Source organism: Leptosomus discolor, chromosome 17 (genome assembly GCF_034619465.1).
Source record: "Leptosomus discolor isolate bLepDis1 chromosome 17, bLepDis1.hap2, whole genome shotgun sequence".
NCBI lineage: Eukaryota > Metazoa > Chordata > Aves > Leptosomiformes > Leptosomidae > Leptosomus > Leptosomus discolor.
In genome coordinates this window covers 1,889,456-1,915,015 of record NC_141407.1, presented here as the reverse complement: position 1 = coordinate 1,915,015, position 25,560 = coordinate 1,889,456, and the positions used below count along the sequence as shown (strand labels likewise).

At 46.6% G+C, this 25,560-nt stretch overlaps 1 protein-coding gene across 1 annotated transcript; it reads right to left on the bottom strand.

The window, feature by feature from the left end:
* Positions 1-612: 612 nt before the first annotated feature.
* Positions 613-25,560, bottom strand: SAMHD1 (SAM and HD domain containing deoxynucleoside triphosphate triphosphohydrolase 1). Its single transcript, XM_086474761.1, has 16 exons — positions 25,368-25,560; positions 25,218-25,284; positions 19,926-19,998; positions 18,597-18,757; positions 16,797-16,912; positions 16,116-16,186; positions 14,896-15,051; positions 12,655-12,755; positions 12,438-12,546; positions 11,761-11,852; positions 10,293-10,408; positions 7,506-7,645; positions 4,693-4,782; positions 3,384-3,488; positions 2,873-3,010; positions 613-756 (listed from the first exon to the last, which is right to left on the bottom strand). The coding sequence occupies exons 1-16, from the start codon at positions 25,558-25,560 to the stop codon at positions 634-636; spliced, it is 1,851 nt and encodes a 616-aa protein (XP_086330887.1). The 3' UTR covers positions 613-633.

Genomic DNA, 25,560 nt, shown 5'->3' with positions numbered 1-25,560 from the left:
TGGTGGTCACACTTGGAGCATGAGGCAGGCACCTCCATCACCTTTTTGAACACCAGGAAAGTAATCTTTGGTTACCAAAAAGATTCCTCTCTCCCCTCCTTTTATTTTTTTAAATGAAGTTTGTTTTGCTATTCTTGAAGATGCCATCTATGGTTATTTCAAAGTTCTGTTACCTCACTATGTTTTCAGAAGCATACTTACTCCTTTCTTCCTCAGACACTGGGGAAAAAAAAAAAAACAACAAACCAACTCAAAACCTAAAAACCTGAGCTGGCAAAACCACAGCCAAATTAAGGAGGGATCAGGACTAGAAGGAACTGTAACGTGTCCTCAGCACTTCTTGTGATAACGATGAATTGCAGTTTTTAAAATTACTCTTGCAACACAGTGCCAATACATTCAAAAACAGATGAGAATTGAGTTTGCTCTGCTGTAACAGGCTGTTAGTTTTTTAAAAGTCCATTTGGATTATGCACTTTGATTAAGTACCTATGTTAAAACATACTGTATTGTAAAATGCATTTCTGCATTTATGAATTCTTACAGTCCATCCAACCGGCTTTTAAAAGAGCTGCTGCTCAGGTTTCCTCATCTTCTGAAGCAGCAGTCTGGACAGTGCCAAAAGGAAAAGTGTTACTTATCAAAAGGAAGCCTTTGTTTGCAACTGGGTTCTGAAGCTGTCCTGTGTTCATCATCTCCCGTGTTATTCCAGCTCTTCTTCATTGGAGTTAGATGAGGGGCAACCACATCACCATCCTATTATTAAAAGTCAGAAAACATGCATGACAATACATTCTCTTTTGCTTTCTATCCTAAAGCAGGGGAAAAGCAGCTCAGTATCAGACTTGGTAGAAAAAATAAACCCAAGGTCCTAGAAGCACTGTAAATCCACAAATACTGAAGACTGCACATGCCAGAGATGGAAACTGCTGTAGTCAGTGGCAGCAACTGGTGGGGAGAAAAAAAATCCCTGGCATACCTGAGAAGCCTCCACCATGGGCAGTTCACCTCTTCCCAAATTATTACCAGCAAGTCCAGGAAGATGGGCAGGCTGGTGTTTCAGGCTTGGTATGCAAACGGGAAACACTACCAGAAGCGCCTCCTCCGAGTTCCCCGCAGGATCTCGGCTACAGCTGTTGCAGCCACCAGCTGCAGGCACCTGGGTGCACCTTTTCACACGGGTACAGTCACCGGCCCAAGGAGCCGTGCTCACCCCTGCGGAGGTGTGCGTTCACCTCGTGCGCGGGGGCCACCACCGCAGACAACAGAGCAGTGAGCCCCCTCGGCTCAGAAACAGGCTGATGCGACGTCACTGTGTTCTGCAACGTGCCAGGCCCTGCAGGGTGGGCACGGCCGAACCAGAAGAACACGCTTGGAGGACACAACCACACTCTACAAGCAGAGGAAGGTTGTTGCTTGATCCATTTGTAACAAGCCCTTCTGAAATTAACTGCTCTCAAGAGATGGCTGCCAGGAGCATGACACAAGAATGAGCCTTAAGACAAGTTGTCCGTGCCCACAGCTGTAGCTCCAGCTGTGAGAACGCTCCTCTACCGAGCGCTCTGCCATTTCAGACAGTGCAGCTCTTCCCCCAAACGAGACCTGCAGGGGTCTCTAGCAAGATCCAAAGCCAGGGATATGAACAGACTTGACAGGAAGGAACAAAATACACGGTTCACAGAACAAACTCTTCATGCTGCATTTGTTAAGCAACTCTGAGATTTTAGTATGAGCATTTATTTTACTCTGAGGCTTGATCCCAGATAGTGGGAAGTACCTGAAGAAGTGCCTGGAACAGAAGAAAGCTATTCCTTTCCCTGGTCGGACTATCCGACAAACAAAAGGGGAAGCCAGCCATTAGGGCAGAAATGTACCAGCAGATCTATCAAACCTACTGACCCTTCCAGCCCGGAGACTTCATAGTTCACGCACGGAGCAGAGTGGCTCCATTCCCATTTTCTACCGAGAAAAACTTACTTGATGCAACCGTAACTGCTTCCCTATGACGGATACACTGGAAGTATCAGCACTTTGCCATTGTTTTAGCTGAAGGTGCCTGCCTTCCTGCAAGGGGGATGTGAATGGGGATGCTGTATCCCACATGACCACTTTACAGCCATGATGGCTACAGGCTTCTCCACTGCCTTGGGCAGGAAGAAAGCAAAGCAAGGCATATGGACTCAGGGCCTGCTTTAGAGTCTCCATTTTACTTGCCAGGGCAGCTCTGACGTGGTTCCCAACACAAACCAAGAGCCAGAGGAGCTGTAACACGCCCTCTTCCTTCCTCACAGCTGGAAACTCGTGTGTTCTGAGAGCTGACAGAAAAGGGTAACAGCAAGACAACAGATAAGGCCTTGCAGGCAGCTCAGACCACACAGTTGCCCAGAGAGCAAAGGTCTGCAGTCTTGTTCCCACAGATATTTTTCCACTCTAACTAGAGCAAATGGACTGACCATGAATCTCCTGGGGGAGGAGTAAGTTTTAACAGCTGGTGAACAGGGAAGGAAAAGAGGGAAAGCAACAGAAGAACGGATCTGACCTCTTCCCTAGATCTCTTAACCTCTCAGTGCTGTTTTAAGCCTTGGTACGAGGAAACCTGCATCCACAAACCAGCGACTGTCTGCACGGATACCGGCTTTTTTATAAAAACGTGACTTTTCGCATGACATAAGTTAAATCAATGCAAATCCATCACTATTTCAGTGAAACCAAAGCACGCCCAGACGCGAGACACAATGAAACCAGAAGCTAGGTGAGCGAGGAGTGGCTCTGCCACAAAGGCCTGAATGCCAAGCTTTTTAATGAAACAGCAAGCTTACGGACAAAGGTGAAGAGCTCCAAGAACAAGAAAAATAACATGTGAATTTGTTACCTGTGGTTTAGTGAAATCCTTGTCTATACACCACTGAATAAAATACTGTTTTGCAGCTGAAATAGTAGCTGGATCCTGACTTTTGCAATAAACCCGGATAATCTGCTCTGCAAACGTCATGGGTAAAAGCTTTGAAACCTTTGGAACAAAAAAGAAATAAGCTATAGTATTTCTGGGAATTCAGAGTCCACTGAACTTCAATTTTTTTCACCTGAATACAAATGGAAAGCAGCAAAAACCATCCCACTACAAGCCATGAGCTTTATCCAAATCAACTGTATATTTTTAAGACTCCCAGTGTATTCAAGTTAAACAGTGTTCACACGCAAAGGCTGTCGGGATTCCAGACTGCCGTAGTACAACACCCACCGCAGACTTGGAAGGACACGGATTCCACAACCTCCCCAGAACTCCTGCAAGAACTACCATGAGGGACTGCAAGCACTTCCATGGCAAGTGGGGAGAAGATGCCCTCCAGAAGGCAGCTGAGGAAGAGACAAGACAAGACTACCTGTTCTTTAGTGATCTTGACTGCCTTGGAAGGATCAGCCTTGCAATAGAAGAAAACATTATCGATGGGATTCTGTTCTTTCATTCCGTAATCTATATTGATAACCTTTCACATAAAACAAAGAAAATTGCATTTGTTAATGTTTGGTTTTAGTTTTCTCACAATAAATACCAAAGGATGCACACTGTACTTCTCTAAGTGACACTAATCAAACAGAGCAATAATTAACCAATGATTACTTAATAAAACAACCTGGCATTTGTGTTTTATATCTTTTCTTCCACCACCTTTCACTCTGAAGCTGCCAGGTGGATATGCACATTTACACCAACCAGCTCCCAGCGTTCTGCAATGCTTCAGTTTCAAACAGCAGAAGCACACTGGTCCCTCGTCAGCCTCTCTGAAACACACAACCTACCGGGCAGCAGCAGAGCTCACAGTTTTGAACACGAGGTTTAAACAACGTTATTTACATCTGCTTGGCACACCAACAGTTTTGTGGTCAGCAGGGAGGAGCCCACTTCCCCATGACTTCAATTTGTGTGACAAAAAGCACAGTCATCTACTTTAAAGCTAAGGAAACTGCTACACTTTTACCCAGACTGAAGTGAATCTTCAATGCAGAGGAGCTTTAGAAGCAGTTTGTAACACACTACGGAAGTCATTCGTTAGCTCTTCCCAGAATTAACCAAGAACAGGGATTAAGCTTTTTGATGCTTGCAGACTGCTCAAGCTCTGTCCTCTGTCTCCTGTTCTTTCCTTCCCACCAGCGCTGGCCGGAGACTGTGCTGTGGCAGCGAGGTGCTTCATGCAGGAGACAACACCCAGGAGTGACCACCACGCATCAGACGTGCACCACCAGAGTCCTGGAAGTCACTGTGCCTGTCACCCTCCCGCTGGGGCCTACAGCTCACTTGCCTCCACAACCCCCAGCAGCGGTTCCTGGACTGCTGACTTTAACAGCCATATGCTAAAGCCCAAAGGTTTCCCCGCTGGCCCTTTTCAGAGTGAGGACAGTCACGGCAGAACACACTCGTCACCAAGCGCAGACGTGCCCAAACAGGCCAGTGAAGCTGCCTGAAGCCTCTGCACCCCGGCTCTCCCAGCCTCAGCAAACCTCCCCGGGGGACACTCATTGCTCTCTCAGCCCTGAGCTGAACATCTAGGACAGCATTTATGAGGCAACCCTGTGATTCGGGTTTTTCACTTTGCAAACCTACTGAAATCTATTCCAAATTTTCACTATGGTGCACAAGGCCCTCTGGGATTGAGAAGTTTTTACTCTGAACCCGCTCTGAGAGATATTTACATCAATTATGAAATCTTCAGCCTTCAGCTCCACATCTGGAGGATCCTTTTCTGGCTTGGCATTAGCAATGCTTTCTGCCAGGGTGTTACTCTGAAAAGAGACAGTAACTCAGATTACATTTATGCACTATCAGGTCTAGACCAAGGCAACAAAATGCACAACAGAACATGTCACTAAACTAAAGCTTTCATTTCTTCAGAGCTTGACAGACTCTCCTTGCAGCAGCCTGGTTGCACTGCCAGCTTGTGGAGGATGAGTTTTACACCTGATGACAGCAAGAAAGAGCAAGTGGGGGGGAGTGAGAGCGAGAGGGGAGGAGTGTTGACGTCTCCACGAAACCACAAAATAAGCACCTTGAAGCAACTGATTTACTAATACAAATGTTTTGCAATTAAGTTCCCCAGAGCTGAACACTAACATTTTTACTGAATTTTTTTTTTTTTAATGAAGGGCTGCAGGATCTCACCCTCTAGTAAAGCTTTTACACTGAAACGTATAAAAAACCCCAAGAGACAGACAGGATCGCTGTCCACGGTCACTATAAAAAAAAAAAGTCATTTATCACTATAAAAAAACCCAAACCAGAACCAGCAACGTCCTGGGCAAACTTTGGACGGGGATGGTGACCTATGTCAGAAACTGAAACCCACAAAGGGGTTTTGTCTGGTTTTGGACCTGAATATCTGGCAGAATAATCCCTGTTAATAGCTACACTAAAGCCAAACAGGGTAGCAGGGTGTGATGGAGGGTGGTTGTTCATGGAAATGTCTAAGTTCTCATCAAAAGGCTGTGGCAGGGCAGGAGAGAGAAGGCTGCCTGTTTACTTTGTCCAGGGATGCTCTGGTCTGGGGAAGATGCAAGATTTGATGAAGGAAGATTTCCTGGAAGCGATTAAGATTCACGGGAGAAAAGCTCCAAATGCAGCACAGAGCACCCCGGAGACAGGTCCGGAAGGGAAGGCATTCAACTAGCAGCCTTTTTTTGCTGCTGCTTTGTCCATCGCAAAGATAGGGAGACTGCCAAGAGCAGGGTGTCACCCACATCGCACAGCTGAGGCCTATGGGTGGTTTGTTGTGACTCAAGCAGCCAAGGAAAGGTTTAGACTAAGAGCAAACCTAGAGGAAAGAGCGGCCAGGAGGCAGCCTGTTCAGAAGCAGTTCTATTTCTGATCTGTATCAGAACGTGTGTGCGCTAACTTTCTACTTTTCTTTCTTGTTGTTTGCTTGATTTTTTTTTTTTTTTTTAAGTTACCTCTTCCAGTTTTCATTAACTGGAAACTTAGCTTTGAATTTAAGAATTCTGTAGCCATTTATGATGTCCCCCTGGCTCTGGGCAGCTTGAGGATCACAAAACTGTGCCTTTGAGCAGCCTGATCTAGTTGAAGATGTCCCTGCCCATGGCAGGGGGGTTGGACTAGGTGACCTTCAGAGGTCCCTTCCAACCCAAACCGTTTCGTGATTCTACGACTCTGAACATAACAGCACTGCAGCCTCTTAAGGAGCAGAACTGGCCCAGCTACGTCTCGGCTAGCCGATGCTCACCTCCAGCATGTCAGAGGAAGCGGAGCCACCCACACTCCTGCAACAGGCATCTCCTGCCCCTCAGGAGGAAAAATTCTCCCCCAATCCCTCAGCTGAGCATCAGAAGCTGCAAAGCCTTGGCTGGGTATAATTAGGGCACCAACAGCGATCCAGTCTCCCCTCAAAACAACAACCACCCCAGGACTCGCCACCTCTGGCTGGAATTTCATAGTGAGTTTTCCTCTTCACTAACCAAACTTCTAAAAGGAACTGTTTAATGGTGGAACTCATGCAATTCACTCTCCTGCCCATCTCCTCATCTGTTAGGCTACCTATCCTGAACTCCTCCTCAGAAGGGCAGAAACTGTACAACTGTTTCATTTTCCTTCCTCCTATTTCCTCCTACTTTTAAAATACTGAATCTCTGAACTTTTTCCTAGGCAACGAACACAAGCAAACCTTTGCTTCAGACAAAAAGATGAACAGTGCAGTAAGACATCTAGCAGTCATTCTCTAACCCTGTTCTTTAAAAGAGCTGAATTATTTTTATTAAGGCTTTCTAGATACAGCCAGCCACTTCTGGAAATTTGGCATGGAAAATTTAAAGCATCATGGCTGAAGTTGAGAGATAATTAACTGGTGATTTGTTAAGAAGGTATAGCACGTTACAAGAAAAGCTGAGCCATCTGAAGTGACACCAGCTGTAATACAACGTTCTTTTGCAATAGGACACAGCAGTTAAACCCACGTCTGATCAGGGCTCTGAAAAGCAACACTTAAGAAAAATACATGCCTGCTCATGCTAAGTACAGAACTTAGTAGCAAGAAACTCTGAAGTTATTATTCAGTTTGACATTTGTTCTCAAAGTAAAGCACACATGATTCAAAGCAAATGTGTTCCTCATTATTTTGAAATTGTAATGAACACAAGATGATAGTAATAACCTTCTCCATCACTGGACTGCAACAGCTTTTTAAACAATTTTGTATTTTTCAGAAAACAAGTTTTTTTCTGAAAATATTTCTGCAATAATTGACTTCCACCTCTTGCCATTTTTCTGGCTGTTTGTAGATAAAACTCTTCCCAGTTTCCTATAGTATGTTTCCTCACTCAGCTACATAAAGAGAGGAGGAGAACTTCTGACTATTTTTGGAATAGTATTTAAGCAAAAAAACCTCAAACCAAACAAAACCCACATGGAGACTGAGGAAAAAAAAAAAAAAAGATGGTCAGCAACTTAGAGAACATTTTTACAGAGACAGAATTCAGAATCTTCCACCAACAGACATTACCTTTACAATTTCTCTCATTGTTTCAGGTTGAGTCTCTCCTAAAAACTTGTATAATTCACGTCGTTCTATTTTATGCAAAATTTCTCGTGCCTCCTTCATTTCTGGAGAACTTGAGTGCAGAATTTCCAGGTAGATATTATCTGCCAAAGTTGCATTGATTTTTATTAAGTATGTCAAAACCCAGTGTCACAGCAAAATGCATGCACAGGGACAAAGGTTAAAGCAACAAGAAAGAACGCTGGTTCAGGAAAGACCCTCACTTTCAGAGAATGACTGAACATACAAAGTCTGACAACTGAGAAGTCACAACACCATCTTGCTTATCACCAGATTAGTTAACAGTCGTTGATGGAAAAACTAGCTCAATTCTCACCCTTGCAACAAGCTTTAGTATTTCACTGGAAGTTGCTTCGTCTTCTTATTTAGCCAGTCTTGCTCAGCAGAATATCCTAAACCCCATGACCGACTGGCTCAGGGACAAGGCTGCTCTATCTTGTAAAAGAATAAAGTACTTCCATTAAACCTTCAGAATTTCTCAGCATCAAAGTCCCCCCTCCTGTCTCCACATGACAGTGAAGTGTGCAGTGTGCTTCCCACCATCAATACGAGCAGCAAGACACGGGTCTCTTGATGTGGCTTCAGAGCAGAAAGGTTGTTTTTGGCTGTCCTAAAGAGACTGTCAAGATGCTGCGTGCCTGTCACCACCAACACAGCTGCACTCTGTGTCTACTCGCGCTCCCCAGCCAGAAACACACAGGCAGCTCTGACATGTGCTGCAAGCACAGCTCTGCAACACTCCGCCTAGGGCCGCAACGGCCTTCAGAAGCTCCACACACACTCCAGAAGCAATGAGCCATGTACCAAAGCACCTTTAACTGAGGGCTGGCTTTATAGACAAGGTTGACCACAGTTTGGAACTCTTCCATGAGGAACAAAAGACTAGGTCTCTTCAGACTGAAAGAAAAGATAACACAGGGGAAAAGCAGCCCAAGAACACATCCATTGTGCAAAAGTTGTACTGACAAGGAACCGTTTGTTGTCTAATCCTGTGCCTTGGTTTAAGAGAACATACGTATCCTTCGTGGTCCACTGTTATGTCTGATGCTGGCATACTCCTCACATCACTCTCCTTGCTGTTCAGCTCTCCTTGTTGAGTAGGACAGCCCTGGCAAGCAGCTCCATGTGGTGGCAGACTAAGAGGCAGGGGACAGTCCTGGTCTCCTTGACCTGAGCTGTGCTCCTCCCCAGGCACTGCAGGCAGCCACGACAGGACCCAGATGCTAACCTGCTAGCACAGCTGATGTTACAGACCAGACAGCCCCCAGGGGACAGATCCTAGCCCATTAAGAACATAATCTCTCTGCCCAGCCTTCCGCGGCCCAACACTGCAACTCATGCTCTCCAACAGCGACTGCCCCTCCAAGCCAGCCCCTTCTCCTGCGCTGGGGCCGCAGCACGCAGTCAGAGGGGCCAAGCAGCTCATCTCAGCACTCTGTGCAGCCCCTTCCCCCGCTCAATGCAGTGGGTCTATGGTCAGGCTGAACGTGGCTGTAGCAGACGACCGATTGCCAGCACAAGGCCTTTAGCATGACATGGGTTAAGACACACAGGATCCTCTGCAACAGTGCCCTCGGCCTCTGTCACCTCGTCCACGGACCAAAGACCAAAGTTCTTGAGTCTGTTGGCCAGCCAAGGCAACTCAGGGAAGTTGCCCTGGGAGTCCTCGTGAGCTCACAGATGCTGTAAGAGCACACTCGGGAGCACTCTTCACTTCAGCAGGGTCTGCGGCATTTTCTGCCCTGCACTTGCCCAACCACAAACGTCACCGCCCAGCAGGGTCTGCCTTGCCCACACTGGCCTCCATCCCCCACGATGCACAAAGCTGGTAAAGGCATGCTGCAGCACCGGACACCAACCAGCGGAATGCTGGTGTGCCTCACAGCGAAGATGTGGAGGGGCAGACAAAACAAGGACACCACAGTGGTGGGAAGCCGTGGAAATACATAACAGAGGACAACACAACTCAAGCCAGTTTCCACAAATTTTGCTGGTTTTTCTCTTCACAGCACTGAGCCAGACCTTGAGAAATGGGAAAACATCACAAGTCTTAGCTCCTGTTTGCCTCAATCCATAATCACGCTGGAGTTCCCCTGCATGTCTTCAAGCAGGTTGCTGCTCCAGGTACCTACCCTACAAGAACCATTCTCACAAGCTCTTATCTGAGCAACCAGAAATTTCCAGCAATAAACTAAGTTGTTCATATATTCTGTTTTCTTCTGTTATATTTGCAAGTAGGGTAGCAATGTCTCAAGCAAATCAAATCAGATCCCATCAGAGCTCTCTGAAGCCTGCCTTGGGGTTAGCATCACACTACAACACACATATAGTGCTTCTCTACCTGACGTTGCTAGAGGTAGTATGACTCGGAGCTGACTCAGATCCAGCTTGTGACAAGTGCAACAAACTCGGGGCACAAGCAGGACCTCCTGACAGCACTGCCTGCAATAATCTGAATTTGAATGTGGGGAGAACATAAGAAGTTGGTGCCTCTCTCTCTCTCTCTCTCAACAGAAGCGTAATTTAAACTAGACGGCCTTGCTCTCCCAGCCAGATACGACAGCACAGAGACTGGGCAGTCTAGGTCTGCCCCACCATCTGTGCACACAGGCAGTACTTGAGAGGCCTAGTCATTGGCAAGGGCCCACTGTGCCAACAGCTGTAAAACCAGCATTTTAACAGGTACTCATGTTCTTTTACTTTAAAAGAAGAAATTCTGAGAGCTCATACCAGTTAGCTTAGTGTAGGCTTCCATGTCCTCCATTGCCGTAGAAATCTTGTACCGTTTTCCTCCAGAGCCTTCTATTTTAACAAATTTGTCTGCTTTCTGAAAGGCTTCTGTAATCCTAGTTTGAGACAAAATAAAGGATAGCATCATTTTGAAACACCTTATTGCTGAAGAGACAAAAAAGAAATGCATCAGTATGTTATTAATAGAAGACAAGAGATGAAACTGCATCCCAAGCACACAGCAGACGCTGATTGCATTGCAACGTTCTATCTCCATGTTGTCACTGCACGTTTCAACAGTCTTTCCATTTACTGAAAACAGGTTCAGCTCAGACCTTAACTTTCTTTCAATGAATGAGCAAGTCCACTTTGTTCTGCTCCAGCGTTTAACACTGCTCAGACGACTGCAGAACCCTGCAAGACAGTGACATGGTCACTCAGCTGCAATGAGGCTGCCTCACAGATGACCATAACCTTTTACAGACTCGTCGCTCCAGGAGTTAACTGAGAGAATCCAAAGCATTGTAAAGGTACAGCACCAAGAACATGTGGTATTTTCAGGCAGGAAAAAATGATGTTCTAAAGATCAAGTTCTTCCAGAGTTCCCTGTACCTTGCTGTCATTTCCAGCTCGTACACTCATTTGGACAGGCTGCTGTAATCAAGGTAAGCCAAGAACTAACTTTCTTGGCTGTTTTACTCCTCACACGTAGGTACTGTCAAACCTTAGCATTTTCAGTCTGAGTTTCAGACGATCACTAAACCAAGAGCTGAAGTTCATGAAATGAAAGTAGTCACAAACAACTCTTGTACTGTGTAATCCTCTGTGTTCCTTTTTTTCCAAACTCAGCAGATGGCTACTCAGCAGCCAAGATCCTAACAAAAAAGTATTCGGGGATACCAGCATTTCTGCTTTGCAAGGAAAGTAAAACCAAAATGCTATAGGAAAACTTCTGTAGACATCAACAAGAGAGGAACGACCGCAGGTGGCCAGCTGAGTTGGTCCTGAACGATTCCTGCTGTGGCACGACATGAACACAAAGTCAGGCCTCGGCTGGGTTACAGCAACTCACTCGTTACGTCACTCCGTCAGTAACCTCGCTCTATTAACCAGTCCATTTGAGCTGTGATCTCGACCTTGTAGATGAAGATTTGACTTCAGCTGTCAGGAGTTAAAACAGCATAAGCACACCCTGGTCCTACACTTCTGCCTTTAGTAATTTTCCTCTAATTGACTTTCACGTGGAAGGATGATGTTGTCCTCCTCTCTTCCGGGTTTTTTTTTTTTGTTAATCACAGCCTCTATGATACTCTAAGCACTGGGCCTTGCCACAAGAATTGGGTTATAGAGCCCAATGGCTTTTATTCTATGTCACACCTTATTGATTATCGGAATATTCCAAACAGATATACAGTTTCAAGAATTTAAAAATAAACGGAATGCAAGAAAAGGAAAGTGTAATACTTGCATTATTTCAATGATGTTGCCAATCTTATGCTGGTAGGCTCGTCGGTGCAGGCAATTCCGTGTGTGGAACATATCATACAAATTTCCAACTTCCTGAATCAAAAAAATCCAATCATCTTTTACTTTTGACATCGTCTTCATTGGAAAACTAAAACAATCATGGAATCAAATGAGCTGTCTCCTTCCACTTGCAGCACAGAGCCAAATGGTTATTTTTCACAATTTACAAATTGTGAAACAGACTCAGGTCACCGTGGGAGAACAGAGACGTGCCCGTGACCCCAGGCAGCCTGGGCAGAGAAGAGGAGCCCTTGTTCCTTTAGCAGCCCCTCACCAAAGCCACCTTCACCTCTTGCTCAGAAGACTGGGAGCAGGATCACGCACCGCTGACGGTTTTGCAGTCTCCCCTGGAAGGACTCACCATGAGCCCTTTCAAACAGAGGCTTGCTCTGTCCCTCCCTTCCTTAAACCAGCTGCTTCTGAGAACAGCTTTCAGAGCAGCAACTACTTCTTCCTCTCTCAGGCTAAAAACACATCCAGCAGGCACCCCCAGCATCCCCCTGCACCCCTCAGTGCCGCTGTACCACGGCTTTGCCGTGCCCCACACGCTCTCAGCGCGCCGCTACACCTGCACACACTTTGCTGCTGAGTGTTCCCTCGGGCCCACACGCTGCTTACCTTGTCACGGGTACAGATGTGCTTCTGGTTTTTGACTTCACAGACCCGAGTGAATTTAAGTAATCTGTTATAATCAAAATTATTCTGGATTCCTAGGTGATGGCAATCCCTAAAAATATTCCACAAAGAGTATTTAACAATGAGGTCACACTTGTACCTACAGCAGCATTGTTTCAGTAGGAACTTGTAATAAAAACAAAAACCGTAAGATTTGTACCTTGCAAAATAATCCCATTTGTCAACGTCAATGCCATTTTTTTTGTTAGCTACTATCTCATATAGGAAACTTTTCTCCTTTTGTCGACCACGGTAGGGCCACTAACAACAGGGGAGCCGAGAAGAAAAAATCAGAAACAATAAGAAGTTAAAGTGTGCAAACAATGGCAGAACAATTCTTGAAAGATAGTGGGAATACACTTTGATTTTGCCTGCAATAAACATCCAACACTGAGGTAGCAAAGAACACAAAGGCAATAAAAGAGCTTTCAGAAGCTGTTGGGCATTAGAAACCCAGAACTAGGCCTTGAGCAGCTGACTTCCCAGAATACCAAGAAGAATAAGAACCATGCACACAAGTATTTAGTTTCGCATTCTACTAAAGAAAAGTCTGCAGCTTTGAAATGCAAAAAAATAAGTGCATAGCAACAAAGAGGGGAAAAGGCTGGAATCATTTAATCCTCAGGGAATTAGTTAAACCCACAAACATGTCACTGTCTTGCAGTCTTCTGCAATCAACTACACAACTTTATAGAACAGAGTTTTAAAACAATTTAGATGTATTAAACACAAATCGTGTGAACAGCCAGCTACTTCAACTCCTAACCCACAAGGGATAATTCAGCAACGAGGCAAACAGGAAATCAATGCCAAAATAGTAAGATGCAAGTTGCTCATAAATGTTTTCTTGAAAATTTAATGATTCTTCAGTTAAACAAATATGCCATGAACTGGCCTTGAAATTCTGAAGGTGGAAACGTTGCATACAAACAGATAAATGGCTTGCATGTTTTCTGCATTACAGAAATACTAAACCCAATATGAATAAGAACGGAAACGTGCGTAGGCAGCGGGAAGAGAGCACAACGTGGATAGAGAGCACAACAGAGCTGATCACGAAGAGCTCTGCTACTGGGATAGTGTTCAGGACACGGTTTACGGTCAACGCACAAACAACCCGTGGTTCACATCAGGACCAGGCGGCCTGTGACGTGACAGCATCACAGCCCAGACGCCTCAGCAGCAGGGGAGCCTGTGCTCTGGTCAGACCACCACAGCACGGATGGCCGCCAGTGGGAGATCCTGCAGCCTAACACCAGGAGGTTGCAGGTTGCAGGCAAGAAGGTTGCCACGTATCATGTATGAGACTCCTTTTCCTGTTACCCTGCTGGAAAACAGGCACAGAATTCAACAAGGGAAACCAGACATTGGGTAAGGACCTGGCACAAGATCAATGGAAATGGCAGGCAACAAGATTTGTGTGCCAATGAGCACCAGTGGGCAAAAATCAACTCGCAGACTTTGTGAATGAATATCCCCTTCCTGTGATTGGATTTTATGACGCTAAGTTCCCTACATCAGAGTGTGGCAGTACACATGGCAGAATCATGCACTACTACAGCAGAAAATAATGGGGAAGTGCTAACGTTTGTGGGTGATTTGTTTGGGACAACATACAAATTCTGATTAGGACCAGATTGTCATGACAGATCTCCCACTGACGGGTTCCGAATTCTGGTCGCAGCTGAATGGGTGTGCTTGAAGAGATGACAAGAGCTGTAAAGTGTAAAGTGAGAAGAGAGGACTGAATCCTTTCATAGAGTTGCAAGGATTAATAATCATGATCTCTCCTTCCTTGCCTCTTGAGGCAACACATTTTTTCAATTCTCATCCCTGCCTCTATGTTTGTTACTGCAATAAATCCAAGCATTTTGCTGCTGTCATCAAAGCTGATGCGGTTCGGGCACTTGGGCCGTGCTTTGCATTGCTCATCGCCTCAGCTCTGCCAGTTCTCAGTTCCGTTACCCATTATCAGCTTGTCACCCTAAACTCCTCCGTTTTTTCTTCACGTGGCCACCTGAAAACACAACCCACCACTGCCTTCAGGATCCAGTAGACAGGCTGTATCCCTAACCACTTAAGGTTCCATTAAAAACTCAGTTCTACCAACTGAGTTGCAGTTAATTAGGTTCACTAAATACAAATAGCATTCTTAAGCTTTCCTCTAATCCACTGGGGTAAGAATTCTCAGGAAGATGTAAGCACATAACAGAGTGTAGCTCGCACCTCCTGCCAGCACTGTAAGAAATAACACTACACTTCTCTAGCATCTCTTGGGCCAGGATTCTCAGAATTTCATTGGGCTAAAAATAAATAATAAAACACAGCATAAGCAAAAATCATCTGCTCTTTCAATAAAATTGAAGACATTTACTGGGATAACCACAGGAGCAGTACTCACCAATTTCTCACAAGCACTTTCATCTATAGGCCCTCCTATTTGTTCCTTGATGAAGACCATATCTTCTTCCAGGACAAGACCATACGACTTCATGACTTCTTCTAGTTTATTGGAAGTAATCAGGTGCTCAAACATTTCAACAGAAGCAGTTTCATGCTGTGGAAAAAAACCACCTAAATGTTGCATGACAAAGTTTAAGCATCTTTCCTGCAGCGTCACAGCTCTCTCCTAAGCCAGCAGCACTGCCTGGCCGGGCATCCGAGCACGGTGGTGAGAAGTGCAGCACTTGGGTGATTTTCTGTTCACTTTCTATTTAACCAAACAGGAAATCTCCTGGTCTACGGAGTTCAGAAACACATGCTTCAGCAGAGAACTGTTAATTTTGTGTTTTAATAAACAGCAGTAGGATAGTGATGATGCTAAAAGACAAAATAACTAATTCTGCTGTGCAGAAGATTAACAAGTTTACTCAGCTGATTATGCTTACTCATCACAAGCAGAGAGAGGCCTGGAAGGGCTGCATTACATTTCATTCACAGCAAACAACCCTTGAAACTCTGTTCAAAGTTTCTGAAAGTTCGAATTCTAAACACTGTATCAAATACCCTGGCCTTGAATAAAAATCTTAAACTGGAAAGGAAGGTCCCAGCTGGTATCTTGCATCTGTAAAACATATCCTGAAGAAAGCTTGCGATACCCACTTTAAGGCACGATGCTGGCTTAAAATGATCAGTGCAAGCCTAATTAATTTTGCCTCTTCAGAGTCACACGACAGGCACTGACAAGACTGAGACATTTCATCTCTCCTCTGTACCACCCAATGTGACATCTGCAGGAAGGAGAATTGTACACAAACAGATCTCATGGAAGTACACAGAAAAGAAAAAGCATTTGCACTTTCAGGGAAGAGATGCTGGTGACAAACATCTGCCCTCACTTCTCCTCACACCTCTCTGCTTTGCTAGTAAGGCTGCCTCTGCTCACAGCCATGCCGATGGGGCTGTCACTCCTCGAAACAAACAGTTAAAGAGAACAGCAAGGAAATCACCACGAGATTAGAAGACAACATTCTGGGTTTTAATTACACCATCAAAATGGTGCAATAAGAAAAGGCTAGACGATCACTATATTCTCAAAGGCACTGGCATTCTTTAAAGATGAATTATTCTCCCTTTCAAAATTTCAGTTTTCTATTTTTACTTCAATAGTGAAAAGCCTACCTTCCACTTCAAATCTGGACGTGCGAGTGGAATAAATCTTCCATCAAACATGTGTGAAAATGGCCCATGACCTTAAAAACAAAGATGACAGGTTTAACCTGGAGACATGGTTATCAGTAAAAATATTCTGAGCAACTTAAGGATACGGATTCTCTTGTATTTGACTTGATTCTTGACATCTATGAGGAAGAATCATTTACAGCGAGTGCACTGTCCTAAGACACCTGAAGCACTACTGCAACTGAACACAGCCAGTTCCGTTACCTAAACCACAGGCACGTACTGCAGTAACATGGAGAATGTTAATTACTCTGTGCCAGCTCTGAAGAAAATAAGTAATTATACAATAATCATAACAATTTTTGAAAGCGCCACTAGTTTCCACTCTGAAATGTTTTCAGAGACCTGAGGACATCACAGGAGGAGGCAGACACCGCAGCTACTGAGAGCAGAACTCCAAACACCACATGGAAACATGACAAAGATCTAGCTAAGAGTGGCTATGGATTCACCAAGTGGAGCTGCCTCTACAGGTGTGTTCCAGACCAACCAGGAACAGGTAAGTCCTGTCTCGGAACACGGCCACGCAGCCCGAAACAGCTCTCACGTTCTGATCTCGCAGGCAGCTTTTCATCCAGGTCAGCTTTCAAAGAGCAATAAGCCATCTCAAGTGTTACCTACCCAAATCATGACAAAGCCCAGCAATTTCTACGCAGAGGATGTCTCGCTGGGTTATATCCAGTTCTGGTTGTCTCTCCTTCAGTGCACGAACCAGACATCCTGCTAGGTAGCCCACGCTGTTGCAAGGGGGTGGGGGGGGGGAGGGGAGGTGAATACAGTAGTGTTTTAGGCTGAAGAGAAAAAGAGTTCACCTATTCTACTGTGCTCCATTCAGTCACAGCCCTTGACTGAGAGGTAGCACAGCAAATACTCAAACCCTGACCTGCAAGAGAATCGCAGAAACAAGCCGTTTCCTGCAGGAGAGTTTTAGTCATCAGTAACACACGTGGAAGCACACAAGCCCGATACCACACCCGGAACACGGGGGTAACCGCAGCCTGCAGTACTTCCCAACGCACAGCTACGGAGCCGCTGTGCCAGCGAACAGTGGGCTGTTCCCGACTGGGCAGGGCCAGAGCTACCCACCATCCTCCGCCTGCCAGCCAGTGCAACTGCAAAGGCCCACAGTCACCAAAGCACTTTGTTCTTCTTTAAAACTGCTATTTTAACAATAGCTTATGACAATTATTTCTCCCCCTTTCATTCATTTTAGAATTGACATCTAATTTCACTGAATGGGACCCTCTGTTCTCATGATATGAGAGCAGGAACAAATGTACGGCACAAACTCCTATAAACTGTTCACAAGCTCTACACCAGCTCCCTTGGGTCCTTGCCTCAGTAGTCCCCCTTTCAGAACATCTTAAAACAAGACAAGGCAATCTCTTCTATTACACCAAATTTTACTGTTCGGTGGGTTTTTTATTAGACCAAGAAGCACACAAAGCTCACTTTTTCTATTTTAACATGGAGAAATCTTCAAAGTGATATACAAGTTGAGAACAACTGTCTTAAGTTTAACTATATAGATTAATTAAACTGATGAAAACAAAAGGTAGTTGATACCACTGGAGTTTTCAGACTCCTGTTGTGAAAGCTTTGTTTATCTCCCTCACATTTTTGTCTTTTCCAGTTTACCAGATGCAACCAACTCCAGCTTGCCTCGCTGACCTGACCTCTGCAAAAGCTGTTCACATCTTGACAGTGTCACGGAGGGAGGGCAGAAGCCAGTGCAATATTTCAGCACTAGCAAAAGCAACTTTAGGCTGGCCAGATCACCTGAATAAAAACCACTGACTAGTTTAATTTCTCTGCACTGTGGGATATACCCTTCAAACAAGCTTAAATTTGTCATTAATCAGCTTCTCTGTGGAGTGCTAACAACCTAGCAACACTCTGGGAACGCTCATGTCCATCATCTGTTTCTGTTTAACTTCTGATAGCCTGGCAATCACCATCGACTGCATAAAGCACACACAGTTACAAACGTCAACGTGACAGATAAAACGGGTTTTAGCTGTGCTGGATGATATAAGGGGATTACAACTGTCTGGCAAGTCATTCACAGCAGCCCCAGTACCCTTCCCAGGCTTGTCTTAAAACTCAGAGTTTGACCAGGAAGAACATAAAGCACTCAGTTTTTAATTAACAATATTCTTAGGAAAAAAAAAAAAAAGGGCAGGGGAGGAAATCTACCATCGATCCATCCTGTGGGTTTCTTGATCTGTCTAACACAGTCCAAGGGAACAGCCCATAATCACACAGGGTACCCAGGAACATTCATGAGACCGTAAAACGCCACCACAGCATTTTTCACCAATGCTCGAAGGCCACGACGCCCCTCGGCTGGCCCTGCCCGTTAGGGGAACCCAGCCCGGGGAAATCCAAACGCGAGAGGGGTGCAGGCCCGCCATCCCTTACCCTATGGAGTGTTCAAAGCGGTTGTGAGAGGCTCCCGGAAAAACAAAGTAAGTGCCCCCCAGCTGCTTGATGTATCGGAGGCGCTGGAACTGAGGCGTGTCGATGATCCGAACAAGGAGGGGATGTATTTCAATGTGCCCGTGAATTGGATCGTTAAAAACCTACAAAAGCCAAGCAACAGCGTAATTAACACTGACTTTTGAAAATAAACAGGCACCAAGGTAAAGGACACGTATGACAGTCAGGTATTTGGTGGGACAGGGTGACTGTTTTGTTCCCTCCTATAAAGCAGCCATATCCTGCTACCCTGTATAAAGATTTATCTCGGAGAACTACTTAAGCATGACATCAAAAAAGACAAAGCCACATATTTCAGAGGGCAAGGGAATTCAAGTCAAAATCTCTAAAAATGTTATCTGCACCTGTGTAATTCCAAAACCTACCACTTGAGAAAACCGCTGTCTTTATTAACGTGCTGTCCCAGCTAAGGCAGGATACTGCAACGTGGGTCTAAGACATCCCGTAAGAAGTGTTTGGTTTGACACTGTTCATGGTTTTTAAATCAAGTGAAGTCTTGCAGAGTGGGAATTATGATTCTTACCTTATCTTGGGGCAAAGCCCAAGATAACTGAAATATGAAAGAAGTACTCCCTGATCCCCCCTAAGCACGTGACGTGTTTTAAGAGACACCTGAGTAACTACAGTGACTTCCTAGAGAAGATGAACACATACATGTAATCCTTGCCTCAAAACAGCAGATAAAACCACTCCATCGCACACCTCCCTTGGTAAAACATCGAGGCAGGTAAGGTTTTGCTGGGCTCTCTCTACCCTCAGTCACTGAGCTGACAGGGCTCTAGCAGATGTGCAGCCTACTAAGGAATGCGCGCAGCCCTGGCCCCAGTTAAACCAACATCCACCACAGTGAGTAACTGGTGGACAAGGCAAACAATGGAAGTGAGGAGGAGCTGGTTAACCCAGGCCTGGGGCTAAACTAATAACAAACCCAAGGGAGGCTGTATGCAGAGAGAGGTGAAGGGAGCTTCTCAGCATAAACAGCTCATCTGCTCCTTCAATCTCTCACAACCGCCAGGTGCCCACACAAAGCTCTTCGCTCGTGGCTTTCACCATTTTTCTGGTTAATGTGGTTTTTCAAAGACCACCCACTAACAAGGAGCAGGGCTTGGAGTTTGCTGCTCTGCAAAGGCAAGGCACGACCGCAGCACCAGCTGGCACCACTACACCAAAGGAAGGGGAGGCAGAGAGACTCCGCAGCGAAGTGCCAGCGAGGCCCGGGAAGCGGTGTCCTCCCAACGCGCGCTGGGGTACCTTCATGACGTCCATGTGCTGCTGCTGCAGTCTGTTCAGGCAGGCCAGCACCTGCAGTCTCTCCGAGGGGAGGCTAGAAAGGGGGGAAAAAAAATATATATATATACATTGGGAGCAGTTTGCCACACATTTCCCTTTATGGTTGCAGTACACGTGGAATTACTTGTGCATGTTCACACTACTCGGATACACAGTGTCTCTTTCACTGAAATACATATTCCTGCAGCTTTTTCAGAAATATACTGAAAGCGTTTATCCTTCTAAACTCAAGTATAGAAGGAAGAGAACAAATAGCTACAGGAGCTGTCTGTAAAGCAATGTAAGCGCTTCTCCCACTTACACAGAACTGAGAAATAGAAACACCAGGAAATACAGAATTTTTTCATCGATTTCTTCTAGGGAAAGTCACATTTGGAGATAAGTCCTTTAAATTTATGGGAAAGGCAACATGCAGTGCCTGAATAACTGATGGTTTTTAAGGCTGAAAAAATCCTTAAACTAAAATGTCAAGTCCCAGTAAAGGATTGCTACAAACATTTCTTTCAGTTAGTCAACTATTAAAAAAAGTTTAATTTTGCCGAATTAACTTGAATTTTACATAAATTAATTTCAACTCCAACAGCAGAACCACCAGAGTTTAAAAGATGCTCTAATTTTGTTGAGAACCGATTCTTCCATCTCATAAAGATATTTTGCTGTCATTTTTAATAAATTAAAGGTCCCCTTCACAACACACATGTAAATTTCCAATGCGGGTACCCTATTGCAGCCACAGTAGTCTAAGAGCACAGGCAAGACAAGTCTGGATGGAGAGATAACGCGCTCTATCACACCCACGTTTATTACTCTGCCTGCAAGCCTTGTCCTTGAGCAGAACGGTTTCAGCCTCAGTACCACAGCACTTTATCACAAGAAAGGGCGATTTGCTACCTTTGACATTCTTCAGCAGTTAACCACCCTGAGACCAGTTTTGTATCAGTCTTTCAATTTAAACTTTGACAGAAAGCAAATCTATACAATGCCAACTATTAGCAAAACATACTGCTTGACGCACCGAATATTTTCATCTGAATCGTTTAATAATTCACAATCCAGAAAATATTAAATGTGTATGATGTCTGAGCTGCTGGCGAGCAGTTTTTATCTTAACCTCAGCTAACACTGAGGACAAGAAGAGGACCACCTGCATCTTCTTGCCCTCTCCTAAGAAGAGATGAACCCTGGCACAGTGGAAGAGCCAAGGAATCCTTCTGAGGCCAACAAACCAGAAGCTTGTAAACACCTATCCTTACATTCCCAGGACAAGCAACTGCAACTACTCTTTGATGTCTGTCCTGAAAAGGGGACCCAGAATATTCAACTCCTGTAACGTTACTCCGTGTAACGTTTCCAACCACAGACATGGCTGGCTCGGACAGGACCAGCGCTCGGGCTGGTAACCAAGCACCTCCATCACCACCCTCAGAAACAGTTCAGGGACAGCAAAGTCAGAAGGGATCTGCTTCCAGCCACCTACATTCTCTTCTGTGGAGAAGTTCCCTCTCAAGACAGTTACTAACAGGCAGAACCACACCTGGACCAGAGCATCTTTGGGTGAAAAATTAACACCCAAACCTGATGTACAGCGATGACTGCCATGTTCTTAATGACAACTAAGGTCTTCCACGGCTATCACTTGAAAGCATGCTAATAACGGAGCTCAAACATCACCAGCGTGTTTTTTAATCAGCTGTAATGCTGCAAGAGGTACGACAGCACCACCATGCAGTCGCGCGACAAACCTCGGGTGACAACCGCCCCAAAAGATACTTGGGTCACGAGGTACACATGACACATGAGATCCAGAGCACACCAGGTAGGACTCTGTGACACTCTTGGGAAGGTGAGGCAGTGCAAAGCAGCACCCAGTGTTAAGTGAGGGACAGCACTGCTAAGTACAGCCTGTCCATTTGAAGCACTTGATTACACTTTTTTAAATGCCACAAAAATTCAGGAGTAAGGAGAAAATTAACTGGAAAATAGCCAGGTATGTAAGGAGGAAGGCATGGGCACCCACCACCTTGAGAAATTACCAATGAGTGAAACCACAGTAACAGCAAAGAAAGGACAGCTCTGTACTACTAATAGCACAGCTTACTGTACAACTACCTGTGCAAACACTGTCCACAAAGAGCACAGCCCGATGGGCAGCTTTGCTCCAGAAACCCCCCTCCAGCAGGGCTGAATTAAGCGGTGCTACCAGAGCTCTCTGCACGGTGCTATGCATCTGCTGGAGGCGCCCCTGGGCCGGGTCAGGGCTGCACACGGGTGAGAGCAGCACAAGAAAGCAGCCTGACCAGGGAGGCTGGGAAGCCCCTCCTGACACACCGATTCACTGGCCTGCGTGTCTTGAAATCTTGCCCTGCCTCCAAGAACACTAACGCTTGTTTCGGGTTTGGACTCCAGGTGACAAAGCGTGCTGTCAATATAGTCCTGGTGGCACCACAGAGAGCTCTCCAGCCTTCTTCAGACAGAAAACAATAGCAGGGGATTTTTCATCTGGTGTCTACATGGTAAAATCACCCCAACCAAGAGATGTGTTAGTACTGTGGTCTTCCAGGGCTCTGCAGGCGCAGCTCGTCCAACGGCCAAAGCAGCCATACTGCTTGCTGGCTTTGGGAGGGTGAGAACTGACACTTCCCCATCCGCTCCCCTCCACCCCACCCTGCTTTGCCCACACCCTTCCTCATGCCACAGGTGACAAGGATGAGAAGAGCCACCTCCTGCACCCATTGGGAACTCCACTATTCCCGAGGGGTCAGCCAGGCAGCCCCACTCATCACCCGTACTGAGCACCCAGCCCGCTGCACGCCACCCAAACCTGCCGCTGCCAGGAATGTGAGAACACACGGGAACCCCACAGCACTGCCTCCAGGCCCCTTGTCACCCCAAGCTCTCCCCGCTGAATGCCCAGGAATAGCCGGGAACCTAAACCTATGCATTCACTACTGGTCTGTCACAAAGAAATCATGAAAGTCACTGCAGGTCCCAGTGTGCAGTGGACAGACACATGCAAAGGGATCATTTTTCAGGGCAAAGTTGAGATGTTTTAAAAAAGCGTAAGACTTGAGCAATTTCTCGTCCAACCCACAACATTTTCAGCTTAACAGAAACAACATGCCAGATCTCACCAAAGGAAACACCTTATAAACTAAAACCCACAAGCATGCGGTATCCCCAGTACCATCCACTCTCCATACCAGCTGAGAGCTTGTCACGGCTGTTTGACTCCACCGCCTGTACCTCAGGCCTAGAGGGACTTCCTGTCTCGCCTGCCGACACTCAGCACTTACAGAGCCTGACCCACGAGTTGCTGGCGACCCGCAGGCAGCCTGCGAGCGTCTGAGCGGCCGTAGGGGCACCTGAGGCTCAGCCAGCCAGCAAGGTACAAAAAGCAACCAGCTTCCTGGTCGTCTCCAAACAGAAACTACACATCCGCTTGTTATTTCAATTAGACAATCACCTTATACTTGAGAAACAAATAAAGCTTTAGCTGCCTTTCTCATGACACCACACCACTTCTACCTGCACACTTCAGACAGCTGCCATTAAAACTCTTCTGCCAAAAAAACAAAAAATACCTTCATAACTCCTGCCAACATCTTACCTCCTTCAAAGTGCAACTCTTCTGCTTTGTCACCTTGAGTCACACCAGCTCTTCTTTCTCTCCCAAAGGCCACACCCCAACACCCGCTCTTTTAATTCATCCTTTGCAACTCGAAAACCCACCCAGGATCCCTGGGTGTAACAGAGATAGGGCCCTTCCTCCTCAGCACAGGGCTAGCTCTGACAAGTTTTCAGCCCAGGAGCCAACCTGCACACCAAAGTACTCAAAACCCCCAGCAGACAAGCACAGCTCTGCACTTGTGTACACCTGCCAGATAACCACACTCCAAACTGCCTGAGGTCCACTAACCACAACATCAGCAAATAGCTTGAGCGGAACAGTTGGGTTTTGAGAGAAATCTGGAGGAAATAGTGTAAACAAACAGAGTAGGAAAGGAGTAAAGAAAAGCCATTCAAAGATTAAAAAGCACCAGGAAGCATATGGTGAGCAAGCGGGTTCATATCCCAGGAAAGGTGAGCAAACCTGACTCCAGTGGGGCAGAGAAGGGGCAGCTGGAGCCCTCCAGACACATAGGATGACAGGAGACGTTTATGCTCTCTTCTGTTTCAGAAGAGCAAGAAAGTATATTCACCACCAGAAAAATCACAAGGCTTTTGGGACCAGTTATTTCCCTCACTGCTAGGAACAATCCTCTACATGCTTTAAGACAGCAGTCAGTTTTCCTGTCCTCATGGCAGGTGACTGCTACTGGGCCAGACTGCCTGCTCCCCGCAGCCGAGCGCTGTGGCAGCTCACGGTGGCCACTGAACTCAGCCACTCGCCCACAGGCCTGTACGCTGTCAGGACACAGAACAAAATCTTTTTCCATAACAGCCCACCCTATTGTAGCAGGTGCAACAAAGAGCAAAGTCCCAGTAACTGTTACAAGATTAAAATTTTGACGCCTAGGATTTGTCTCAGGGAGGTGGGTAAAATCCATCCTCCACAAAGCAGCACCTACTCACCATTTTAAAGTTCATTACTACTGTCGTCACTAGAATTAGAGCAGTATTAACTTTAGGCTGAGAAGAAAGTTCTCTTCAAAACCCCTGGAGTTTATGCTGGTGCTCCTATTAACGCTTAAAAGGCTATTGTGCTGCTGGTGGTATTTTCAGTAAAGATTTTAAAAAGATATTTTGTTTTTCGTGGTTATTGGGCAACTAGCTTCCACAATCTGGATGGTGCTGGCTAGGATCAGCAGGGGAACTGGTAAACCACTGGAGAATCTGAGATCAGCCCCATAGAGCCCATTCCATCAGGTACCCCCACTCCAACTGTCTTTACAGCCAAGCTCTTGGGGATCCGGGGTAGAAGTGGGACAAACCCATCCCGTTAGGTCACGAAACTTCTTTCTCCCGGAGTTGGCCGCTGCGGATGGGGCCTTGCGAGGCAGGGACCCGCCTGCAGCGGCTCCTGCGGCTCACGCACCCTGCGGGGACCTCACCGCGGTGAAGCCCCTGGCTGAGCGTCCTCCTCCGGTTTTAAAGCACAAACCGCCCCGGGGGCGGTGGAGAGCCCCCCCTCAAGGGCCGGTCAACACCCGGGGGCGCATCCAAAGAAGACGCGGGCCGCCTGCCGGGGCCGCCTTCCACCGCCCTTCCACCCCGCGGCCTCCCGCGGCCCGGGCCCGCGGGGGCAGCTCTCACCAGACGCGGGTGACCTCGAGGGCGCAGGCCGGCAGGTCCAGCAGCATGCTCCCGGTGACTCCGCTCTCTGCGGGGGGAAGCACAGCGTCAGCGGCGGGACCCGGCCGCCCCGGGGGGCTACCCCAGCCCCACGCCCCAGCCCTCCGTTACCTCGGAAGCGGCGCAGCAGGCTGGGCTCGCCCACGCCGCAGCGGGAGAGGTGCTGGCAGAGCTGCTCCGTGTCCCACAGCCGCGGGTCGCAGCCGTCGCCCCGGGCCGCGGGGCCCCGAGGCCCCTCAGGGGAGCCCTCGCGCCGCGCCCTCTTGGCGGGAGCCGCGCCCCAGCCCGCCGCCGGGCTCCCCAT